A 25186-nucleotide genomic window follows, 5' to 3' on the forward strand; every position below is an offset into this window, starting at 1 on the left:
ATTTAATTTTGTGAAAAATAATATGGTGAAGTAACACGATAATAAACTAATAACTAATAATATTATAATAAAGACTGCCGCGGTAAACATTTTATTTGCAAAACCCTCGTTTTTTACCTTCCCAAAAACACTAATTCGCGTTTATCGTATATTAATGTATTTGCTCTTCAAATAACAAAAATAAATTAAAAAATTGAAAATATAGAAAATAAAACATTTATGTTGTGGTCCATATTGTAGTGAGTACTTGTATATTTTATTGGTACGAAAGATAAAAGAGATATTTAGGTATATCATATATATATATATATTTTTTCGATTATTTATAAATTGTTATTATTATTAGTAGTAGGTATAGTATTATAGTAAAATAAAGAGTTGTGAACGCATGATTACTTTAATAACATACGTATTAAAACTTTCACGGCGAACAAAGTTTTGTTTATATTTTGTTTTTCACAGTATAAAATACAAAGGTTTAAAAATGTTTTCCTCGACCAATTTCGTCGAAATACTCTGAAAAATAATTTTAATTGAAAATTAAAAAGTTTCATTTCAAAGAGGTTCTACAAAGCGTCTAGTAGAAGTTTTTAATTATGTATAGTACATTGAAGTTCGCGTTGTAATATTATAAATTCGAACATATACATACGTATACCATAATATTATGTATATTATATAATTAATCAAACAATTAACTCGTATAAATGAATGGCACGCAGTTCATAACAATTCATAAACATAATATAAATATATATAATTTAGGCACCTGGTTTATATAGTTTGAATCGGTTTTGTTGCCGCCCATATATGTGTTGCCGTACACAACGTGTAAAATATAATACGTTTTTATAGTTATATTATAAATTATTATTTTTTTTAAATTATCATTTGACGGAGGGTAAAGCACGGTATTGTTGAGTTTTTATTCAACACAGCTACTGTTGTGGTTCCCACGATATTCGGTAAAGCTATATACATATATAGGTACCTACTATATGCGCCACGCGGCGTCGTCGTCGTCTCTATATGATAATTGTCGGAAGTCGAAAACAAAAATAGACAGTGAACCAAAACGAAATAAATATATTTTTAATTGAAGTCGAAAAAATTACGTTGAAATCGCGTAGGTTGATATTTTTTTCCCCGCGTGTTAGTCATGGTTGATTAACGTGTATATTATATATATAATTGTCGCCACGCGTATACCGCAGCTGCTTATACTGCCTTGACGAAAGTTTTCCGCGCGTGTAGAATACCAATCAACTTATATAATATTTGTTTCCTTTCTCTGTGCAGCTTCCAAGAAATCATTGACCGATGAGCCGATATACGTGCAAAACACACGAATCAACAGACCAAGGGTCAAGACTAACGGACACTTTTCGCCCTACGTCCAAGTAATTGCCATTCACTCGACCACGATATTTCAATAATAATTGCGATAATATTATGTGTGTGTATATACAGTTACTTATTACTGTTTGTTGTTTTCGTTTATTTTAGTCGAGACAAGGTTCACAGGAACTCAGTCATTCACCTAGTAGGCTTCCCAGACCCAACAGGAACTTAGACGAAGTCATGACTCAGAGTGAGTTGGTGAAAAAAAAATTATGAAAATTATTTTGGCGTCATCAATTAATTTTTTCTTCGTTATTTTTGTCATTAGGCTGTCCAACTCCCCCGCAGAGCAGAAGAAAATTTTTTCTCAGCCCGAAAACCATACGAAACCAATGGTCCATGCGCAGTGGATCCAGGTCGCCCTCGGACAACGCACTCTCCGGTAAGTTTTTTTTTGTTTAATTTTCTTTTATAATAATATAATATATAAGCTATGTATACACACTTAATATAACACGGTTTGTATTAAATGCATTATGGAATTCAGTAATGTCAGCGTCGACATCAACAGTAACTTCTACGGATCAGCGGCGATGGTCTTCAGTGGTGTTGGGCAAGATTAGATCTCTGTGGTCGTTGAGAGGTTTGTTAGGTTCTAAAAATGAAATGTTTTTGTTTGTCGTTGGCCGTGTGTGCACTTAAGCTTATTAGAAAACACTTTATTAACATTATGTCACCGTAGTTAAACCGTTGAATGTTCTCTGCAATTGAGAGTTAACCTAAATGTTTTGTTCCACAACAAGGTCAAATCAATAAATTTGATTTTATCACTGTATATTAACTATATATTACATACAAACTTTGGTCGTCACATGAGTCTTAAATTTCAGAATTTCGACTACGTATTCATCGATAAAACAAACCACGCGAAGAAAATCTGCGAGTTTAAAACAATTGAGCTTTAGTAATCTATTATCACGATTCATTCGGTCCTCGAGAACGTTTAGTTTGATTCTATATATTATAGTCAGCCGAGTTTTGTTTTAGCAGACTTTTAGTGATTCGTTTTTTGGAATCAGATCAGACGAGTAAAATCAATAAACTACCGTTAACTAATTATGTCTGTAAAATTGTTGCGACTTCAGAAGCAAGTATATGACACTACAGTGAGGAGGTTAATAACATGCGTATGTGTAAAATAAAAGCCTCAAATATGAAAAGCACCTATTTTTGTCTTGTGTTCATTTATGTTTGTTTTTATATTTGTAATTGCATGGACACGGACATTAGCTTTGTGCACCTATTTGTTATAACTCAATTCTGTTTTTTAATGGAAATATAATCTGTTCAAATAACGAAAAATTAATCGTTCTTCGTTTTGTATACTGCAGACGATGAAGGTGGAAACGTGAAACCGCGAGGATCGTTGAACCAGAGGAGTTGCAACTCGGACACTCTGTATACAAGACTGGGATTGCTGTTGTCGAGAGACAGCAATTCCAGATCATTTACGGAGGACGTGTCATTGTCGAACATCAACTCTAAGCCGGTGTCGAGCAATGGGAGCCCCGTGTCCACGCTCACGGGGTCCTCAGAGACCGAACACAAAGCGATCAAAGAACAATCATCCGACAGCATCGGATCCCTGATGTCCATGTCCGGACAGAGCAACGGTTCGTGTAGCCCTCTGACCAGAAGACATTCTGTCACAAGTGAGTTGAATTTAAATATAGAATAAAAAGTAAAAACGCTTATATTGTTTTAAATTTAAATACTAATAACTTCTGAAGGGTTCAGATTTTAAGGCAATGTCATTTTTAAATGTATATACGAAATACGTTAAGTACTTAGTTTAAGTATTTTGACATGAAATTACTATAATCAATATCTCTCATCGTCTACTGGTATTTATATAAGGAATAAAGCAAAATCAAAATGCAGTAAAACGCGATCTTTCTATAATTAAAAAAAAAAAAACTGTGTACTCTCGAATCTGAACCCATTATTTTTGATCGTAATTACGTAAATATAATTTATCGAATGACGTTCTTTTCAACGTCTGACGTGGGTTTGAATTACTTTAAAATTATACATATTTATATATATTATATACTCACCACGCTTCGGCTTTTGTTCTAACAGCGATTTTATATTGTGCGTGTGCGTGATTGTTTGTGTTTGTCTTGTAGCATTACAAGCGGGCTCTGTAGACGATTTACGTTCGTTTAGAACGAGGCGGCAGCCGACCAGGAGGTCCGCTAGATCCGGTACGATTAAGGGACCCATCGATCCCAAAGGTATGATGTCTACTGTCTGGAGGTTTTTTCGCTTATAAATTTAAAATTTAATTTTTTTCGTCTGAAATTGTCGACGATGTTAACTCATAATTTACCACTTGTGTTTTCCCCGTGCAGTGCGATTCGCCCAGTACAGAACATCCCCGCAACAACAACAACAGCTCCAGCTTCAGCAGCAGCAACAACAACAACTCCTCGTGCTGAAACCGCTGTTCTTCGAAGTGCCCCAACAAGAGTCAGACCCCTTGTTCCTTGGCCGTGAGTGGCTGGTCCAGGACATTAGCAGAGGAATGCTGCACGCCCAGTCCGGTGTCGCGGTGACCGGGCTGCCGGGCACGGGCAAGACGGCGTTCGTCCTGCAACTTGTCGAGCACAGCTGTTTCGGCCGCCTGAAATCGAATGGTAAGCGCAGTTTTTAACCGATTGTCACATTGTGGTGTTCACATTTCTCTAAACTTTTCGCATTTCGTTGTATCCAGTATCCGATGTGAGTGCGTCTCAGTCCTCGATCGTTTCTGAGGACGTCAAGTCCCTAGCCTCGCGCGTGGTCGCTTACCACTTCTGTCAAGCCGACAACAACAGCACGTGCCTCATACCCGAATTTGTACACTCGCTGGCGGCCCAGCTGTGCCAAGCACCCCAGCTGAACATGTACCGACAACACGTGCTGACAGAACTCAACCTTCAGGTGAGATGATAAAAAAAACAACCAAAATCGAATAGGTTCTTGGCTGGATGTTTTTGTAAAGTCAAAAGTTGTATAATGCATAAACATTTTTTAAATGACAATTGTCATCATATTAACGATATATCGACAAGTATAAAAATGTTTTGTTTGCTATTCTTGTTTTTTTTTTTGCACGTTTGTATAGGCACTTTCAAAAAACTATCATTATTTGGCGCCAACTTTCACCTTTTTATTATTTAAATAATTTTGATTCATATGATATCACATTTTTAGCTGTGTGTGCGAGTAGTTATAATTAATCTTACATTTTAGGAAGGAATTTAAAATAAACTGAAAACAAAATATTACAAATTACCGTTTCTGTTGATAATATGGTTTTTCCGATTTATAATTTATGTCATACTTCAAGGCATAAAAAAATGATATTATTAATATTAAATTGACTCTTTTTGATTCTAATTAGTGCTTTACCGTATATTCATTTTGAATGCATTTTTCAAATTTACAAGGATATTACAAAAATAACCCACTACCTTGACACCTGTGATACCTTGGTTATGAAAAAAAAACCGCTAAAAAAAATGTATATATTTCTACGTTTTTTATTTGCTGCAGGATTCGCTGTCGATGCGTGAGTGCATCGTAGATCCCGATGCCGCATTCACGAGAGGTGTCCTGGAACCGTTGAGCGCACTCAGTCGATTGGCCAACACGATCGGCACTGGTGGTCTAGTGATCGTCATCGATGGATTGTGCGAAGCCGAATACCACCGGCCCGATCACGGAGACACGATCGCTTCGTTTTTAGTGAAGCACATGCCGAAGTTTCCGGCTTGGCTCAAAGTCATCGCCACATTGAGAACCAACCTGGAAGACGCGTTACCACCGTTGCCGCTGACAAAAATTTGGTAAGTCACCACCTGACATAGTTTTTGTCATTGTAATATGTATATATATATACTAAAAATATTTACGGATATAGGTTGTTTATGCTCATATTCACGTACTTTGATATTTTTCAGTTTTGTAGTTGTTTTTAGATTTTTTTTCGATCATGCCTATTTGTCTGTATTTTACAATACTAAAACGTAGGTTCTTATTGTTTTAGTTATAATTTTCTGACTATTTTTAAATTAAACTAATACCGTTTCGGATTACATTCGCTTCGTATGTTCAATTGCATACCTACCTATATATATTGTATTATATTTTTCAATTAATTTTTTTAGTGAATATTTGAGAATATTTTTCAATGCATTTAAATTTAAATCCGCTAGGTACTTTTCTATTGACTAGGTATAGTTAATAATATTATGTCGGTTGATAAACCTCGAAACTGATATTATTTCATTATTATTTGTATAATAGTGTGGACGTAATCTCTGCAAATAAAGAAAATGTGATAAAAGACATGATGGACTACATCAGTTTCCGAGTTACCAACAGCGCCAGTATTCAGAACAATTTGATAGCCGGCACAACGGGACAGTTAAAGTTCTGCCAACATTTGCAAGCCGCCAGTGACGGGTCGTTTCTGTTCGCCAAACTCACCTTAGACCTGATCGAGAGGGGTCATCTGGTGGCCAAGTCCCAAAGCTTCAAGGTGTTGCCGGTCACGTTGGCTCAGATATATCAGCTCCATTTCAACCTGAGGTTCCCGACGACTAGCTCGTTCGAAAAGGTCGCCGACATTTTGAGCGTATGTCTCGCTGCGCTCTACCCGTTGACGATTTTGGAAATTTACTATTCGGTTAACTCTCTGAACGTCGACGAATTCGTTTCGTGGGAAGCGTTCTTGCAGAGGTTCAAGGTACGTAAGAAACATACTTTTAGGAGAGAACGCCGATATTAAAATGGTTTTTTTTATACAGTTGATCTCGGGACTGCTCATAAAACGACTAGACAACACTTATATGTTCTTCCACCCGTCGTTTAGAGAATGGCTTATGAGACGCGAAGACAGCGAGTCGAAGAAGTTCGTGTGCGATTTAAGGTCAGTATAATCGACCCGTTTTGTGATATCTACTTATAGGTACATGATTTTAATGCTTGTATTGAAATTACATCATTTTGAATTTAAACATTTCGAGTACAAAAAAAACTTTTTTGTTCGTTTAAAACAAAAATAAAATACATAAAAATATATCCTCCGGACTCAATTATTATTGTAGTTGGATGGATCCGCTATAAAATAATAATTGTTCCCTTTCTTATAATATAATTTACATTTTCTATACAAAGCGCGTCACATTGTGTTTTGAAATATTACATAGACACACAATACTAATTATTGGTATAGATATTTTTAACGATTTTAAAATATTATTAGTTTATTTTGCGCATATAATATTGTGTAAATCCGTTTCCCACAACTGAGTGTATCGGTTTTTTACTTTTATTTTTCATCGCAGAAACGGACATTCGGGAATCGCCTTACGGTTTTCGAGACTCCAGGCGCCGCTGGACAGCGAAAAGACTCTGGAACTGGGCCATCACATCTTAAAAGCCCATCTGTACAAGAACGTGACACTGCGACCTTTGGACGGCGCGTCGTCCAGGGACCTGCAGGCCAACTGGTTGGCGTCCGTGTCGAGTAGCGTGTCGTCCGCCCTGTGCTCCATGCGCAACACTTACGCGCCGAACGTCAAAGTGTCGAGGCTGCTGTTGCTCGCGGGCGCGTCGCCGGACGTCCGGACGGACATGCTGGGACGGGCGCCGGCCATTTGCGTTTACGCTCACGAGGGCGTCTACGACATGGTGGCGGTGCTGTTGGAGTTCGGTGCCTCCGTGAACGTGTCCAACAGCCAAGGCCGGACGCCGCTGTGGATGGCCGCAAGCCGAGGTCACATCGATGTAGTCAAACTGCTGATCGAGGCGGGCGCATCGCCCGGGCTCACAGATTCGGCTGGCAGGTGAGTCGTTAAAAAAAAAAAAATCTTAATTAGAAAATAAAACAGAAACAGAAACCGGGAATCCAAAAAACCGAAATAGAAAACGGAAAAGTAACAAATCGAAATATGAAAATATGAAAAATGGGCTCTGACTATGCACATTATTTTTTTTTATGCATTCTTATAATATATTATTATTATTTATAACTACCTATTTAATAATTTGAATAAATGCAGTAAAAACTGTTAAATAAAATACACTTGTACACTAAACAAATTTCAAGATACGCATACTGTACATAAATATTATGCAGACTTCCAAAATTTAATAAAAACCAAAGAAATAATTGAAAATTGACCTACTTAATCAAAGCAGATGTAAAAAAAAAAGTTTTCGTATTTCGGTATCTACTTAACACTAAAGCATTGTAGAAAATCCGATGCGTTTCGCTTTCACTGACCTAGACTTTTCTTTATTCTCCCCTGCAACAGGTGCCCGCTAGTAGAAGCCGCAAAAAATGGCCGTTTCAACGTAGTGGCATTCCTGTCGGGCTGTGAGTGGACCGTGACCGACCCGAGAGCGGAAGTCGACCACGCGGACGCCTCGCAGCAGGCCCTGGTCCAAGCATCTGGATGCGGGGTGGACGACGTCGTCGAATACCTGCTGGACGTGGCCGAGGTCACCGTGGACGGGCAGGACAGCCTGTCAGGAGAGACGGCACTGACTCTAGCATCGTCCAACGGTCACAAGTCTACCGTGGTTCTGTTGATTGACCGTGGCGCCCAGGTGTCGTCCGCTAACGTGAAGGTAATTACCACGTTCACGACTGTAACCGTTGCTTGACACCATTTACTTACCATTGTTTTTGGCATGTGTTTGCAGTCTATGAACGCCCTGGCACTGGCTGCTCGCGACGGCCAATGGGAAGTAGTCGAGACGCTATTGCACAGTGGCACCCACGTCGATATCGTCGACTCTGAACAAAGGACATCATTAATGATGGCCGCGTCCGAAGACCATTCTGGTATCGTTGAACTTCTCCTCGACAGTGGTAAGGACTCATTTTCAGCATTTGTTTGTTGTCGATGACATTTTTATGAGTTGTATCGTTATGGCAGAATAAACCTAATAGATAAGGGTTGGATTAGGTTATACATTAAAAATATTTCAAAATGTTTTGTTACTCTACTGCCAGTATTGGTATTTGGTACTCAAATTAGGTACACATATCCAGAAACTTTTTATTCCACATAAATAAACATATCTCTTTTTCAAATGTATCTACGCTGAATAATTACATATTAATATTTTCAAAATGTCTGCAAACTATTAAACAAACGCTATGGTTGTTAGAGATGTTCAGTTTTTAAATCAAGTGTTTTTGAATTTTATGACCCAAAAGAAAAGTATTAATTAATCCTTAGTACTGCGTTTCAAAACTATTGTTATACACATTAAAATCAAAAATAGTAAACTAACGAGTGTAGAATAATTCTATGTTGAGATTGTATATTTCACTATGACAAAAGAAACAAAAGTTTTATCTAAATTATGCATCATAAAAATTGTCAATTTAGTTATAACTAGTGTAATGATTAATGCTTATTTCTACATTTCTACACAACACAATTATACCATTTTTCAAATGATATGGTTTTATAAGTACAATAGAATATTATTTTTTATCAGTTTTGCATTTAATACATAATTAGTGCTTTTAATATTACATATTTGTAAATCTACTTAATTTGATTATAAACTTAATAGTTTTGTAATGATTATTTTTAATTTGTTAAAGAAGTAGTAAATATAGGTTTATAGATAATAAGTGTAGATTTTTTACTAATTGGAAGTGTATTATATTGTATGTTAATTGTATGCAGGTGCTGATTTGAGTGCTGAAGATCGCCAGGGACAGACTTCATTGAGTTGGGCTTGTCTGAAAGGACGGGTAGCTATTGCCCAATATCTACTAGATCGTGGAGCACCCATCGATCATGCAGATAAGTCAGGAAAGACTGCTCTTGATTTGGCAACTTTAAATGGAAATCCGGCCTTAGTACAGGTAGGGATAATATATAAAATAATTGTCAGATAAAAATGTTAAATAATGTTTTTTTTTCTTATTAGCTTTTATTAGAAAGAGGTGCATTGATTGAACATGTCGACCTTTATGGAATGCGTCCTTTAGACAGAGCAATCAGTTGTAGAAATGTACCAGTAGTGCAAAACTTTTTGAGACGAGGTGCTAAGCTTGGCCCGACAACGTGGAATATGGCATCAGGAAAACCAGATATAATGTAAGCATCATTTTTTAAATGTTCTCATGCAAAGTTACAAGTGCATTTATTGACTATACAAATTGTTTTGTAGGTTGGTTTTGCTCAACAAGCTTTTGGAAGATGGAAACACATTGTACAGAAAAGGAAGATTAAAGGAGGCTGCCTATAGATACACGTACGCTCTGAACAAATTTCCACCAGAAAATGAACTAGACTCGACGTTTAAACAACTTCAGATTAACTTCTATCTGAACACTTCACGTTGCAAAAGGAAGTTGAACGTAAGTATATTGTTTTTGTGGCATATGCATTATCAAGAACTTAAGGCAAAATTGTTATTGTAGGAAGTCCACGAGTCTGTTGAGTTTGCAGAAAAAGTATTGAAGCTGAAATCAACATCGTTTGAAGCGTATTATGCCAGGGCCAAAGCTCTGAAAGACCTGAGGTATGTGACTGCAAAAGAATAATAAAGTGTTATGGAAAATTATCATGGTTTTTTTTTTGTAGGAGATATGATGATGCGTTAACAGACATCCAAGAAGCTGTGAGACTGGTACCGTCTGGAAATTCAGACATTAGACATGTTCTGTTCAGACTCAAGGATGACATACAAAGCAAATTGACTTTGGACCATACTGCGCTCAATCAAGAGATCGCCGGACCTTCCTACCTCTGAATTGATGACAATGTTCCTAACGACAACGTAGATAATTTTTCCTAATGATTCGTTTTTTTTTTTTAGACAACTTTATGTGGTTTTCCATAATTATATTAAAAGCGTTATTTAGAAACGAATCGTCATGTACGTACTTAATGATAGGTTAACTAGTTAATCAAAAAAATTTAAAAAAATTAAATTATATTAAATTATATTAAATTAAATTAAATATTCAAACACACATTGATAGTGTGTACAAAGATAACTTGGCGTTTATGACAACAATTATTATTATTATAATATTGTTTTTAAAACTAAAAATGATATTATGCATTTCACAATTGTTTTTTTTTATTAATACACAATTTATTGACATTGTTCCTGTTTTTTTTTTTTTTTTTGTTAATTTACTAATTTATGTAATGTGATGTTTATTTCAATTCGAAATATCGTGATTATAGAAAGACGGAAGAGTTTTGACTAATCAATGAAATTTACGTGCAATCATGTTACTAATTTTATTTATATAGCTTGTTTTTTTGGTTTTATGGAGATAGTTTTATTTCTATTTTATACCATTATAAAAGTACCTATTTAGTTTAGCTAGATGTTATTTTTTGTCACAGTTTTTTTTTTCTTAATAGAATTTAATTTCTTTTACATGAATATAATAATTTATACAATTTATTATATATATAAGCATATTTATATATATTTTTTTTAATATGGTAATAAATTAAAATAATACAATTGTTAGTTAAAAATTAAAAGCTATTAAATTTTTGTTTTCAAATATTTTTATGTTTGTTATTATTTTTCTATATTCTTATAATAAAATACTAAACAGTTGGTATTTTACATGTAGTTTATGTTTATATGCATATAATATTTGCTTGAACAAAAAAATATGTAATAATAATAATTTATTGTTACTACCTTTAAATATAATAGGTAATGTAATTTTGATCTTAAAAGAATACGAGCTTAACATATTAATTATCTCTGTCCTTAATCCATCCCATACACACCATAGTAAGCCCTATAAATACATTTTTTTTTTTTTAAGGCGCCCAGTGCCGATACCATTTTGTTCTCAAAAATACACTCTGTGGGAATAATTATACCGCCTTGTAGAATCAACCAAATTTCATAACTTTTTTTTTAATTGCTGGAGGGAAATATTCTACAGCCCGCATCGATCTCTGCTTTTCAATATTTTATTCTCAAACTTTATAATATGTCTAAATATATACAAGATAAAAAGCATTTTTTAACACAATTATTTGAAATAAAATACAATTTCAGAGATTGATGCGGGCTGTAGGAAGTCTTCTTCTTTCAGATAAAAAGATAGTCATCAAAATCCGACGACTCTACAAAGCTTGAGAGATATTCCTGTAAAGTCATTTTTTTTGATATAATACACCCTATCAACCTCCCCAAAATAGGTATCGGGTAGTAGATTAGTGGAAAAGTCTTATAATTGAGGTGGCAACTAAAATATAAAATTTAATTTTCAAATTTTATAGAATTGTGGATAATTTGAAAAACTGGCACCGGGACCCTAAGTAAAACTTCTTTACGGACGGTATCAAAATAGATGGGTGGTACCTTTACGCTCGGGCAACAGTTTTTTAGTTATGTGACTAGTTGCATTTTTTGTATAGACTCGAACAATGATGACTTGATGCCCTATGAATAAACGTTCTTGAATAAACTATATATTTCTATTAGTTTTTTCTGTTTAAGATTCTGGGTATTTTAGTTTCTACTTTGTAATGTGTGTTCCTACTATTTAATTTCTTCTACATTTTTTTTTTGGTTCCTGAAATCGCATTTGCCTGCAGGCGCCGACACCTCTATTCAATTTTTTTTTTATGATTTTAACATAAGCCGATTTTTTTAATTATTGATAACCTGGTGCCATACGAATAATCCATCTTTAATGAACTAATTTTTTTTTCTTTTTAAGATTCTGGGCATTTTAGTTTGTATTTTGTAATATGTATTCCTACAGTAACATTTTTTCCACATTTATTTTGGTTTTCTAAAATGCATTTGCCTTCGGGCGCCAACACCCTCCTTCAATTTTTTTTTTAGTAATTTTACTCCAGTTGAATTTTTCGTATATACTTGAACATTGATAACTTAGTGCCCTATGAATAATCCTTCTTTCATGAACTGAATATTTCTTTAAGTTTTTCCTGTTTAAGATTCTGGACGTTTTAGTTTGTACTTTGTAATGTGTATTCCTAAAATACAATTTTTTCGACATTTTTTTTTGGTTTTCTAAAACGCATATGCCTGAGGGCGCCAACACCTCCCTTCAAATTGTTTTTATGATTTTAACTCTAGCCGAATTTTTTAAACATTGATAACCTGGTGCCATACGAATAATCCTTTTTTAACGAACTAAATATTTTGAATAGTTTTTTCTGAGATTCTGGACATTAAATTTTGAAGTTTGTAATGTGTATTCACACAATATAATTAATTTCAAATTTTTTTTTTAATCATGTTTAAAGACTTATTTATAATTATAAGAAAACTTTATTTTTAAATTTTAGAATTAATACTATCATAGTTTTCATATTTATCTTATTTATAGTTAGATCGTAATTTAAGATTTATAAATATATGACTAATTTGTTGTAATTTATTGTTATACCTACTATTGCAGCAGTTTTTTGTTCATGCGAAATAAGAAACTCTTATTAAGTAAGAAGAAATAAATTATAGTATAATATAAGATGTAACCGTAGGCATATAAAACAATTAAAAAATGTTGTGTTTATGTCTATGGATTAACGAAATTAATAATAATATCATTAGTGACCAAAATAAATGTATTAAGAGACGCGTGATATTACAGTTCTTTCATCACTGTACACTATGTACTAAAGTTCGACAGACGACGGTTTTCCGGGCGTGCCTGGGAAGTTATATTTCTTTGGAAATTAAATTAAAATATGAATTATAAGTTATATAGGTACCTATTATGTAGGTAGGTACTTAACCAAAACTCGTTTGTCAGAATTTAAATAGGAAGGGAGGTCAATTAAAAAAAAATAAAATTTGGAAGTGACTCTGCTGAACAGTAGGGTACAAGTGGGTGACTGTTATGGATAGTGTTACATTTGAATTCAATGATATAATATCATTATATACGAAAAACGATTCCAAGTGGAGACGATTTGACAGCCTAGGATATTGTATACTATACTTATATTGATATTATTAATACCGTAGCCGGTTAAGTTGAGTTATTATTATTTGTTTATTATCATATTTGTATATAATAATACATTTTAGACGTTTCAATTACCCACAAATAATATATTTAAAATAGGTATATAAATTACAAGTTACAACGAATTATGAACGATATTTCAAAAATTAATTGCCGAAAATCATTAGTTTTTAACTGAAAACGACAGTGAAGTCTGAATTTGGCGGTCAGTCTTATTTTTAAGTTATATTATAGCTAATTGAACTTTTTGGTATTTTCATATAATATATCCGGTGTAGTCACTTGCACACTGCGCTTGCTCGAACAATTAAAATCAAAAACATCCCTCGACTTGTTATGTAAATCCACCATAGGTGGGTGTCAGAATTATTTTTGCATCATCAATTTTAAAACGTTGATTTACCTAGATTAAAAAAAAAATTAATTTGTTATACTTAAGCTCGGTAAACTTTAAGCGTTGTACGGGTGCGTAAAACACCGAAAATCGTGAACTTCGTAAGGCTGTACCATAAATACCAATGGCTTCCCGGTAGTAGAGTTTTGGACAAGTACCTACATAGGTAACTTATAATAATTCATATTGTAAATTAATTAGATACCAAAAAAATATAACTTCTCAAACACTGTGTCTATTGACACTGCCGGGAGAATGTATTAGAATGTCTATAAACTTACGGACCAGTATGTATAGTTAAATTTGACATGCGAACTATAATTGAAATAGAAAACCAGAATAGGTGCATTGCAGATGACAAAGATTTCTGTAAAAGAACATACGATTTATCAATATACCGTATAGGTACTGATAATACTGATAGTACTAGATAATACTATAATATATAAGTTCTATGGATTTATCATAATAAACAATATATTTTATAATATCTATGGCAATCGTCAATTGTCGAAATTCGTCGGCGACGGTTAACAATTCTAATAATTACAGCAAATGCTATTGTATTATAAATATAATATATTGTATATTTTGATTTCAGTGAACAAAAAAATAATAGGCCACTAATATAAACGGACAGTTCGTTAAACCGTACATATTATAATGTAAGTTTTAATACAAACTCGCAAATTTCATTATGATCAGGTTATTTTCATAAAGTATTTCGATACTTTCGAGTTTCAGTTCATCGGAGTGAGATGATTAGATGGAGATGGATGAAGATAGCTGTTTCTTCGGCGATGGCGGCTCTCTAGCTACGTTTCACAGGAAGAATAGATGTTTACGAGTAAGTTTGTTTTCATATTATTACCTACTATTTTACATTTACTTTTTAGACTTAAATTAGGCGTAAAATAGGAATTTTTCTTGTTTTATTAAATAATTTTTTCGAAAAATATATGTAACATGTATAGCTCATACAATTATGAATTTATAGTTAATAGAAATGCGGATGTTTATACTTCAGTGAAAGGAACAAGATTACTGCTAATATTTAAGTCTTAATTATTATTAACAAATAAATACAAATATTAGATATTTTAATAGCTTTTTACTATTAACATTCAGTGTAAATATAGTTTCTGATCGACTTACCTATATGTAATAAACCTGTATGTAATAAAATAATTATTCATATCAAATAATCCTAACAATTTAATGCAAGGATTCTCATAAATTGATCTTACAGCAGCCTTAAAACACCAAAAATACATTTGTACATCATTTACAAAATTTTAGTTCCCTATTATGGTGTAGGTATTAATACAAACAATAAATTGCTATTCGAAAACACAATTTCGTATACCTATTATTATTTACTAAATACCTACAATTAAATTGAACTAAAAATAAACATACTGAGTGCCTATAATATAATATTATATATGAAAATTGAATCTTTATTACGAATACTTATCGTTTACATAGACCACTAGAAAAAATAATTAAAAATATTAAAAAAGAAAAAACACACATCATTGTAAAAATATAGTTGGTATTATAGTATTTGATGAATTTACTGTATACGTTTATGGCTTTATGTTAACTCTAAAATCCAGTAATCACATTTTTATTTAATAGTTCATAAAATACAATATGCTCTTATAAAAATATTCTTGTGCTTCTGATATCTATTCACCACCTTAATCAATAATTAAATTGATAAACAAAAATAATAATTTAAATAATACCTATATCATATTATTATAATTCAAATTCAAAATTATAAACTATTTTGGTTTATTGTCATATCAAATTTCAATGAAAAAATTGGTCCTTAACATAGAACTCTTTGATATAAAAAGTTGCATTATATTATATCCGTGGATTCATCATATTGACGTACCTAGTATAATATCTATCATTTATTTATTTAATCTATGGCAAATCTCAAAGTCGTTGCAGAAGACACAGTCGATTAAAAATTCTAAAATTTCAATAAGCAAAGAAGATATGAGCAAAAAACTTACTGCGTTTCGTATAATTTTATTTTTCATAGATCACAATATTCTAAGTTCTGGCTGTATTCTGGAGCGTTTCCTCATGGTCGTCGCAGTTCACACACGTCACGGAGTCCGCCGAAGGAGTCGATAATTAAAGTAAGTTTGTTTTTATATTCTTTTGGGGCTTAAATTTACTTTTACGACTTAAAACAAATATTTAATGTCACGAAAAATGTGCTATCCAAGTGTTGTAGGCGCATATTTTAGTTCCGGACTAGAAATGTATAAAATACGCGAGATATAAACGCCGTCGTCGTTTTTCCAGTCCCTGTTTGTAGAATAATTATAATTAATAGGTACATACCTATACAGGGTACTTAATATAAATATATAAATATTTTGGTTTAATTCATAGAAATATATGTTTTGACTTATAACTGATAATAGTCATAAGATACAATTTTAATTAATAACTGGTACATTACAAGACTCTAATTAAAATCACATTATTTTTATTTTTTTGAACACAATGGTTTAAAAATTATTAATTAATATATAATTTATTGGTATAGTACTAAATAAATTAATGAAATAAATCAAACACAACTACTATAATTATTAGTAATAATAATGTATCCACGTATAAATTATTAAAAAACAAAACGAACAAACGAAAAACGATTCTGAGCAAAGATATTGTTAACTAATAAATAATATTGAGATTAAAGTAATTTATTTTTTCGGTAGAAAATCGGTATAAATATGAATTATAAATATTTTTTTATTTTCATACCATGCCGCGTGTGTGAAAAATTGTTTATATTAAGTATTTAAGATGTTAGATTTCGGTTCGGCTGATTGTCCACGCCTTCACTCTTCCGCATCAATGCATCAGAAATTATTATTTATAATATTTAAATATAAACTGCATTTTCTGAATTTTCTAAAACATTGCTTTCTAAGCAAAGAATTCGTTTCATATATTATCAACGAATTGAAAAATGAAATTAGAACATTTATATGGGATAAAGTCAATTTTATAAAAACTTATTAGAAAAAAATTAAATACAATTAAATAAAGGTAATTTTTTTTTCTTATATTTCTATTTTTTTACGTACCCATTATGTTCGATAATATAACTTCAGTCTTCAGTTATAGAAAACAACACTTGCCAATATGGAATTACTGTCGAATTTTTTTATTTTAAAATATTAAATAGCATCTGATCGACTGATGTGCTATAATGAAACTCAAAATATAACGAATACACTACTTATACACTTATCTAAATTCTATTTTATATTCGTTTAAATTGGACTTTTAATTTTTCTGGCTATTTTATTAAGCTTTGTAATATAAGTGCATTAAATCGTATTCTTAAAGCATTTTTCTTATTTTTAATGCATTTAAATCCACGTCCTATTTATAACTTAACGTTATTTTGTACATACCAATCGATTAGTGTACACAGTAAAAAATATAATTTTATTGATGGGTTAATAGGTTGGTAACTATTATGTAGGTAGGTACAGTTTTGTACGTTCAATGTATCGTTCTTAATTCATAAAGTAGCTAAATGAGTCAAATGATATTGTCAAAGGGTTGGGGGGGGGGGAGGATATGGCTGATTTTTTAACATGCACTATTTCAAGGGCCCTTAACCTAAGGGGCACACCACTCTAAGGAGGAGTGACACAATTTCGTAAGTGGGGAGGGGGGACGTAAAAATGTTTAAAGAAAACACGAATTTATTTAGTTATTTTTTTATTTAGGTAATACATATTAATTAATAGGTATTTCTTAAATTTTTTTTATTATTTTATTTGAAACATTATTTTTAAATATTGGGATCAATAAAACTATTTTTATATAATTACTATTTAAGTAATAAATAAATGGTTACCAAGTAAAAAAACCGTTATCTACAAATTATAAATTATAAATTATAAAATTGAATTCAATTTACCGCGTTTGCGTCTAGTAGAAACAATTAAATGTTTATAAGATGCGTGTTATTTCAGAAATGGTATTCGTCAGTGAACATTTTCAAACTGGGAATAACATATCATAAGCAGATTAAAATGTGTGAACGTTTCAGTGTTTCGAAGACTAAGTTCCGTAGCAGATTTCGATTCCGTCACGGGGTATGTATTTTCTTTTTTCTCAGTAGGTTTTTTTTTATTATAGTTAGTTGATCAGGGGATGTATTATGAAAATTTTCAATATTTGTATTGTAACTATACTGGTATAACACTATTCGGGCTATCAATAAAGTCGTGTTCAAAATTAGAAAATTGGTGAGGTATGATATTTTTTTAAGCAATTATTTCGAGTAGGAAATTCGTTTAATGATATTTAAATATTTTCACCGATAATCAAGTATGATGACTTGTAGGTAACTAGAGACTGAGTGAATAGGAATTAGGAAGTGTGTGATATGGCGGAGATAAGGAAATGGGTCAACAGGATTTCAGAATGTTTGGTGTATGAAAGGGAAAGATGAAAAAGAAATGTAAGGTTAGGGTAGGTAAGTGGAGTGAGAGTAGCAGATATGAGAATAATAAGTAAGGTGTTAAGGTACAAAAGAGGATAGAATAAGAAATTAATTAATTAAGGGTAGTGTAGGGTAGTGTACATATTGTAGTGAAAACAAGAGAGAATAGGTTTAGGTGGTTCGGTCATTGTATGATAAGAGATAGTGAGAGTGGCTATAGAAGTTAATTTAGGGGAGAAATGATGGACGAGAAGACTGAAGAAGAGATGGATAGACAGAATACCGATCATATGGTGGTGTGGAATGAGAGTGGCTGAACCTGTATATAGCTGTGAGAGACGGGGGAAGAAAAAGTGTAAAGGTAGAATAGTTATGTTAACAATGCCGAATACGTAGGAAAAGATCTTGAATTGCAAAGGCCCTATTGACTCTTTGGCTTCAACTAATCATATATGTTTACCTAACTAACCTTCTTGTGACTCATTAGGACACTTTGAATAAAAAGATCCTGAGTTGCAGGTTGCCTAACTTAAGTGTTTGATTATCAAGTTTATCCTTTGATTGTGGACACCTTAATCCATGCTATGGATGAAGCCCATAGATACTAAAGATATGGATAGTCCACGCCTATGTTAAATACATTTGAGGCGGTGTTCCCAGAGGGGAAGGCTATTGAGGCTACTTTATATTGATAGTCGATAGTCGATACTCGATATAAGTATACTTTATTTATTGTTCCCCTCGAATACCGCTGATAAGACCAAATCAGGTAAAACACCAAATTCTCTGATAAGCGTCATTCGTTCGCAATCGTGTTATACGACATAATATACACATATACGGGTACAACACGATTGCGAACGTTTTACCTTTTTTATAACACGATTGCGAACGAATGACGCTTATCAGAGAATTTGGTGTTTTACCTGAAAAACGGAACGATTGCGAACGTTTTTATAGACCACGTTGCCAAGTTTACAAAATATTTTTTTTAAATAAAAACTATTGATATTAATTACACAATAAAAACAACAACTACGTTACAAACTAAAATAAAATAAAATAATATTTAATTATAATTATTAATAATACTATTACAAAATCTACGTGTTAATGTTACGTTAAAAGCTGAAAAATAAATAAAATAACGGCTTTTAAAAATTGTTTTCTACATTTTTGCTTTTTTTAAATTTTTTCCCTGGTAGGAATTTCCAGTTTTTCTTAAATATAAAATTAGATCCTTGTGTATTTTATAATCATTATAATTTTGTAATGTTAATTCAATTTTAGATTTATCTATTTTGGCCATTGGATTATATACGTTGTTTTTAATTGATTTTATTATTGTCAAATTTTGTGTTTCTTTTAAAACTGATATCACGACGTGTGTTGGAGGATGGGGTCTATAAAACTGACCATTGTACGTGTCCTATGAAAGCTCTCTGGGCCATTGTTAGTTCTACAAAATAATTATAAAAACTTAGAGATCTTGTATTTACTGGTAAAATTTAAGTGGGAAGGAACAAGAATTCAAGTTATTTTTTTTAAATCATACCTTGGATTTACTGAAGGTTCTTGTGCCCAAAGATATGGTGGAAATAATGCATCAGGTGGAATATATGTCGATACTAAATAGTCTGTAAATACATGACCTTCGTCAAGGCTGGGGCATTCGGGCATTTAAAAATTTGTTATTGACTAACACCAAATCTGACAACACCGCACGATTAAAGGCAGGTAAAAACGTTCGCAATCGTGTTACCGGAAAAGGTCCGTTCGCAATCGTTCCATTCGGAATCGTATATTACCCACCCAGCTCACTCGTGTAAACTTGTTGCCGGTTGGGATGTCAGCGCACTATTTGTTTTCCATCTTTGACCCACGCGTACCATACCAAATGTACGATTAAGAAAACACTAAAATGATTGGGTCAGAGAGAGAAATAAATGGTGCGCTAAAAATCTGATATCCTCTTAGTGTTATCAAGTTGAAGAAGCAGTTGATTGTTGACAATTTGACATTTAACATTAGCTGTGGTAGGTATTATGATTGGAAGTAAAAGTAATTAGCAGGGCTGTGAATTTAATGCAATGAAAAAGTGTTAAATATTTGCCTGCATGTATGCACTAAAAACAGGCAAATATATGCACTTAAATATTCAAAAATATGCACTTAAAATTCAAAAAAATACTGAATGAAAACGTTTTTATTAAATTTTTTTTAAATTAATAAATTATAATTCAAATTGGTTTACAAAAAAAATTCTTTATTTACACACTTTGTAGGTAGGTATGTAGGTAGGTAACGGATGAACCGAAAATATAAAAACATCTTAAGAAAATAAGCATAAATACGAAGAAATCATGAAAACATGCAATTATATTAACTAACCCCAAAAAAACGCATATTGGTAACGGTGTTGTAATAATAGGGATCTCCCAAAAAAAATACGTGCCTACTAATAGTTCAAACAAATCATAAAAGCCAACTGTAATAAATATTAATTTATGAAAAAGTATATTAAAAAGCATTATTATTATAAATGAAACAAAACTATCAACTATGGACCGTGACATAATATAGGTATTTCTATATTTTTAGCTCCATAATTTCTGTTAAAATATTAGGAAAATGTATTAAGTACCGTAAAAGTGCTAAATTTGAGTTATTACTTAAAATATTACATTCATAACAAATTATAATAGAAGGTTAGGTACTGTTATTCCACATACCTAGGTTATAGTTTAATTTAACTACAACATTCTAGTAGAGTCTGATAAAATATGGTTCCACGACTTTGATCATACAAACTTTAAATACTAAACTATGGGTCTGAAATTTAGTTTATATAGATCTAAATAATCGAAAACATATAATATTGCTTCAAAATATAAAAATAAAGTGTCTTGTATTGTAGTAGGTAGGTAACTTTCAAAAAAAAAAACTAAAAAAATCTTACTTGAAATCTATGTATAATATACGTATATTGTAATAAATGTTCAAATGTTTACTATAGTACATTATAAAAAATTAAATTAAGTTCAATATAATACAATATTATAACAGGTGTTCAAATAAACATTTCATACCAACAATTTTGTTAATTCACACAGTCTCTCTTCAATTTTAAATTTTTTCAAATTATCTACACAATATAAATGTTTAGTAAATTGGAAAACTTGATTAAGTATTTAATCATTTATCTAAAAGAGATGTGCCGGGTCGCCACAATTTTATATCGAGGGGCCATGGTGCAAGTGTCGTCCATAAATATCATATTATATTATATTATGATTGTATTAGTTACAAACTCTTGAAATAAGAGTTATGTTTGAGGATTTAATTAATTTCCTAAAAGGAAATGCCTCAAGGTTGCCCCAGTAAGTTGAGGGACCGGTACTTAAAGTGCCGTCCACCAATAAAGTACCCGAAAAAAAAAATGATTAATTCAAATATAGAAGGTACTTATATCATATACTTTTATCAAAGTATGATTGTGTTAGCCACAGTCTTGTGTAAATTATATTGTTTTATGTTTTCCCAATCTAATAATACAAAATACTGAAAATTAATGAAATCACAAATATTAGTACAATAGAGAGACTGTGCATTGATTTACAAATTTGTCTTAAATTTACTTTTTGCATAGAGAATAATATGAAGGTGGGCTGGGCATTTAATATCAGAGTATAGGGCTCCATCATAGATAATAGAGATATAACATAATGGTCTTATCAGCGGTCTTCGTGTTCCCCTCGTCTTCGTGGGCCGGCTCAAGGGGTAGGCGACATAGCCCCACGCCTAGGGCGGCACGTAAGCTGCACTTTAGTAAGAGGGCGGCATTTTCAAAATACTGATAATATTCTATTGTTAAGGGCGGCCAAATTTGATTTTGCCTAGTTCACTATTTTCGCTTGAGCCGGTCCTGCCTCACAATGTTACAAAACACATACACACGCACATACACGCGCACACACATAAAACAGTTCTTTTCCTTTTTCTTGTTGAACCAACAAAAACTCATAACAACCACATGCAGACAGCAACTATTATAGTACGCAAAAAACATATATTATACACGAAACGCAATGGGCAAAAAGGTGATTCTCGTGCGGCAAAACGCAACCAATCCCAGGCCAAATTAGTACATAGCCAAATGGTATAAATATGGTGACACTTTGCCCAATCTTGTTGATTCCCCCCATATATGTACCATATATTCTTGTATATATTATAGACCCCCTTTAATACGAATAGGCCACTTATCTGCCTGACGCTCCCCAAGCACCACTGACTGTACCGGCTAGCTTAATTAAGCCCAGACGATACAACTCGACGGTCCCCAAAACCTGTACATTTAGTGATAAGAATGGATAATATAAATCAACCGTGATACCCTATAAATAATCATGTTTTTATTTATCACACGGAAAAAAATAATTTGGTTATAGTAAATAGTTGGAAATATTTTGGTTGCCCTAACAATACACAAGATTACAACAACTAAGACTTTACATTGAGAATACTAAAAGTAAATAGTTGGCATTTTTGGCATTTTCAATATAATTAACGGTATTTACACTATTTTTTATAGTTCGTAAAATATTTAACCATAATGAAGGGTTCGATTGACACTTTTAAAATGGTTAGAGTCCAACAGTTCGTACTACTAAAGTATACGGTTCAATTAACAATAAAATAATATTATTATTTATTTCAACCACAACTATATGGTTAATAATATTGAAATTGATAAAAATAGTTATAAATATAAAATTAATTATAAAAATCCTATGGGTAAATACCATCTCGTGCCATCAATTCATGGGTGGGTGGTGACGGGGTGAAACAATTATTATTATGTTGCGATACTATAGATAATAACTAAGTTCTTACAGAAATACCAAAAATTATTGTTGTCATGTTGTAGTCGTTGTAGAATCTAGCTGCGTAGTCACCATTCTATGCACTCATGCACACGGTACACACTACACACCGCTATTATATTAATTGTAGGTCGTAAATATTATAACTTTTAAGTACGTATGTTTCTACTACAAGTCGAACTAGAGTTTTAGTATTGTCGGTGTCTTAACCTCAGTGGCGTGGTGATGGGGGTAATCGAGAGGCGGCCGCCTCTCAGATTTTTTGGGTGGGTGCCACTGGGTAGGTGGGTAATAATTTAAAATCATAATAATGAATTTAGGAAAAATATTATTATACATTTATAATATATAATTGTCATCGAGTTATTGATGTCGTACGTACATCATGGTTATATTTCGTTGTGTGCCTTTGTTGCTGCAATGCTGCATAGATAGTAGATACATACCTACACGATTTACTACGAAAATATTGTAATAATTATTTGTATAACATAATATAAGTACTGCTATTCGTATGTAATAGTACTAATAGTAATGGGTAAAATATTACTAAATATCTAAGCCGGCACTTAAGCTGCACTTTAGTAAGAGGGCGGCATTTTCAAAATACTGATAATATTCTCTTGTTAAGGGCGGCCAAATTTGATTTTGCCTAGTTCACTATTTTCGCTTGAGCCGGTCCTGCGTCCACCAATAAAGTTGATAGAGACTCGTTGATCGCTTTTATGTGCTTCAAAATGTTTACACGAGTGAGCTGGGTATGGGTCCATCATATATAATAGAGATATAACATAATGGTCTTATCAGCGGTCTTCGAGGGGAACAATTGAGGCCAAATAAAGTATACCGATATCGAGTATCGACTATCAATATATAGGAGCCTCAATTGCCTTCCCCTCTGGGAACGCGGCCTCGAATGTATTGAGCATAAGCGTGGCCTATCCATATGTTTATTATCTATGGGCTCTATCCATAGCATGGATTAAGGTGTCAACAATCAAAGGATCAACTTGATAATCAAACACTTAAGTTCAGCAACCTGCAACTCAGGGTCTTTTTATTCAATGTTTCCTAATAAGTCATACGAAGGTTAGTTAGGTAAACCTATGGTTAGTTGAAACTATGGTGATGATAGACGACTATCATCACTGGTCGAGAGCTTTGCGATGATCTTTTCCTACTAACTATCAAGGTATTCGATATTGTAAACATAACAATGAAAGAAAATATTTAAATATTATTAATTTGGTTAGGTGAGGTAAGGTGAGGTAAGGTGAGGATAGGACAGGAAACTTGACGTCTTAAAGACTGTCAGCTAGAGTTGTACCAGTATAGTTATTAAAAACTTAAATACAGCCAACATTAATTAATGATTTTTTTTACCACAACAAATTATAAAATGTAGATAGATATTTGACTATGTTTTAATTTGCATTTAGACTTAATAGTTCGTAATTTAATACTGACTGTGGACCGAGCCAAATACAATATTATTTTAAATTAAACATTATTATATGTCCTTCATAAATAACAATCACATAGTAGAGTCCGTACAGGACCTTTTTCTCATTTAATTTCTTTGCATCCTTTATAAATTACAATGATTTTTATACATTTTCTTATACATATATTACGGTGATACACCTCTGATCATAATCGTTGTTCGTATTATTATAATGTAAACAATACCTAGTTTTTGGATTGTAGTTAACATGTATTGCAGTATTTAGCTTCCATCGTATTTTTTTGGTTAGTGTTATTTCACCCAGGTTTCTCAAACAATTTTTTTTTTCGATTCATTGAACTCTAGTAGATTTTTTTGTATAAATATTATGTTGTTCTTTTTATGTAGATTTTTTAAACACTGACAAGCCAGTGCCATCTAAAATTTTTTTTGCCTTCTAAAATGCATTTGCCTGCTGGCAACCACATCTTCTTTTCAATTTTTTTTTATGAATTTATCTTTAGGTAATGAAATTGTATACATTTTTTAAACATTG

At 32.3% G+C, this 25186-nt stretch overlaps 1 protein-coding gene across 5 annotated transcripts in view; it reads left to right on the forward strand.

Annotated features, from left to right (window-relative positions):
• LOC132944346 (protein TANC2) overlaps window positions 1-13022 on the forward strand; it is a 198292-nt gene extending 185270 nt beyond the window's left edge. For 3 of the 5 annotated variants that reach the window (XM_061013637.1, XM_061013640.1, XM_061013638.1), the window contains 19 exons: window positions 1300-1400; window positions 1507-1591; window positions 1670-1783; window positions 1889-1984; window positions 2733-3053; window positions 3531-3638; window positions 3756-4040; window positions 4118-4326; window positions 4942-5234; window positions 5695-6136; window positions 6198-6319; window positions 6738-7238; window positions 7710-8025; window positions 8101-8269; window positions 9102-9283; window positions 9349-9518; window positions 9592-9781; window positions 9845-9945; window positions 10008-13022. In XM_061013637.1, coding sequence (XP_060869620.1) covers window positions 1300-1400; window positions 1507-1591; window positions 1670-1783; window positions 1889-1984; window positions 2733-3053; window positions 3531-3638; window positions 3756-4040; window positions 4118-4326; window positions 4942-5234; window positions 5695-6136; window positions 6198-6319; window positions 6738-7238; window positions 7710-8025; window positions 8101-8269; window positions 9102-9283; window positions 9349-9518; window positions 9592-9781; window positions 9845-9945; window positions 10008-10176 — 3974 coding nt within the window. In that variant the 3' untranslated portion in view covers window positions 10177-13022. The remainder of the gene's footprint in view (window positions 1-1299; window positions 1401-1506; window positions 1592-1669; window positions 1784-1888; window positions 1985-2732; window positions 3054-3530; window positions 3639-3755; window positions 4041-4117; window positions 4327-4941; window positions 5235-5694; window positions 6137-6197; window positions 6320-6737; window positions 7239-7709; window positions 8026-8100; window positions 8270-9101; window positions 9284-9348; window positions 9519-9591; window positions 9782-9844; window positions 9946-10007) is intronic. The other 2 variants (XM_061013641.1, XM_061013639.1) reach the window with 2 other exon arrangements.
• Window positions 13023-25186: the final 12164 nt, after the last annotated feature.

The sequence above is a fragment of the Metopolophium dirhodum genome, chromosome 5 (assembly GCF_019925205.1).
Source record: "Metopolophium dirhodum isolate CAU chromosome 5, ASM1992520v1, whole genome shotgun sequence".
NCBI lineage: Eukaryota > Metazoa > Arthropoda > Insecta > Hemiptera > Aphididae > Metopolophium > Metopolophium dirhodum.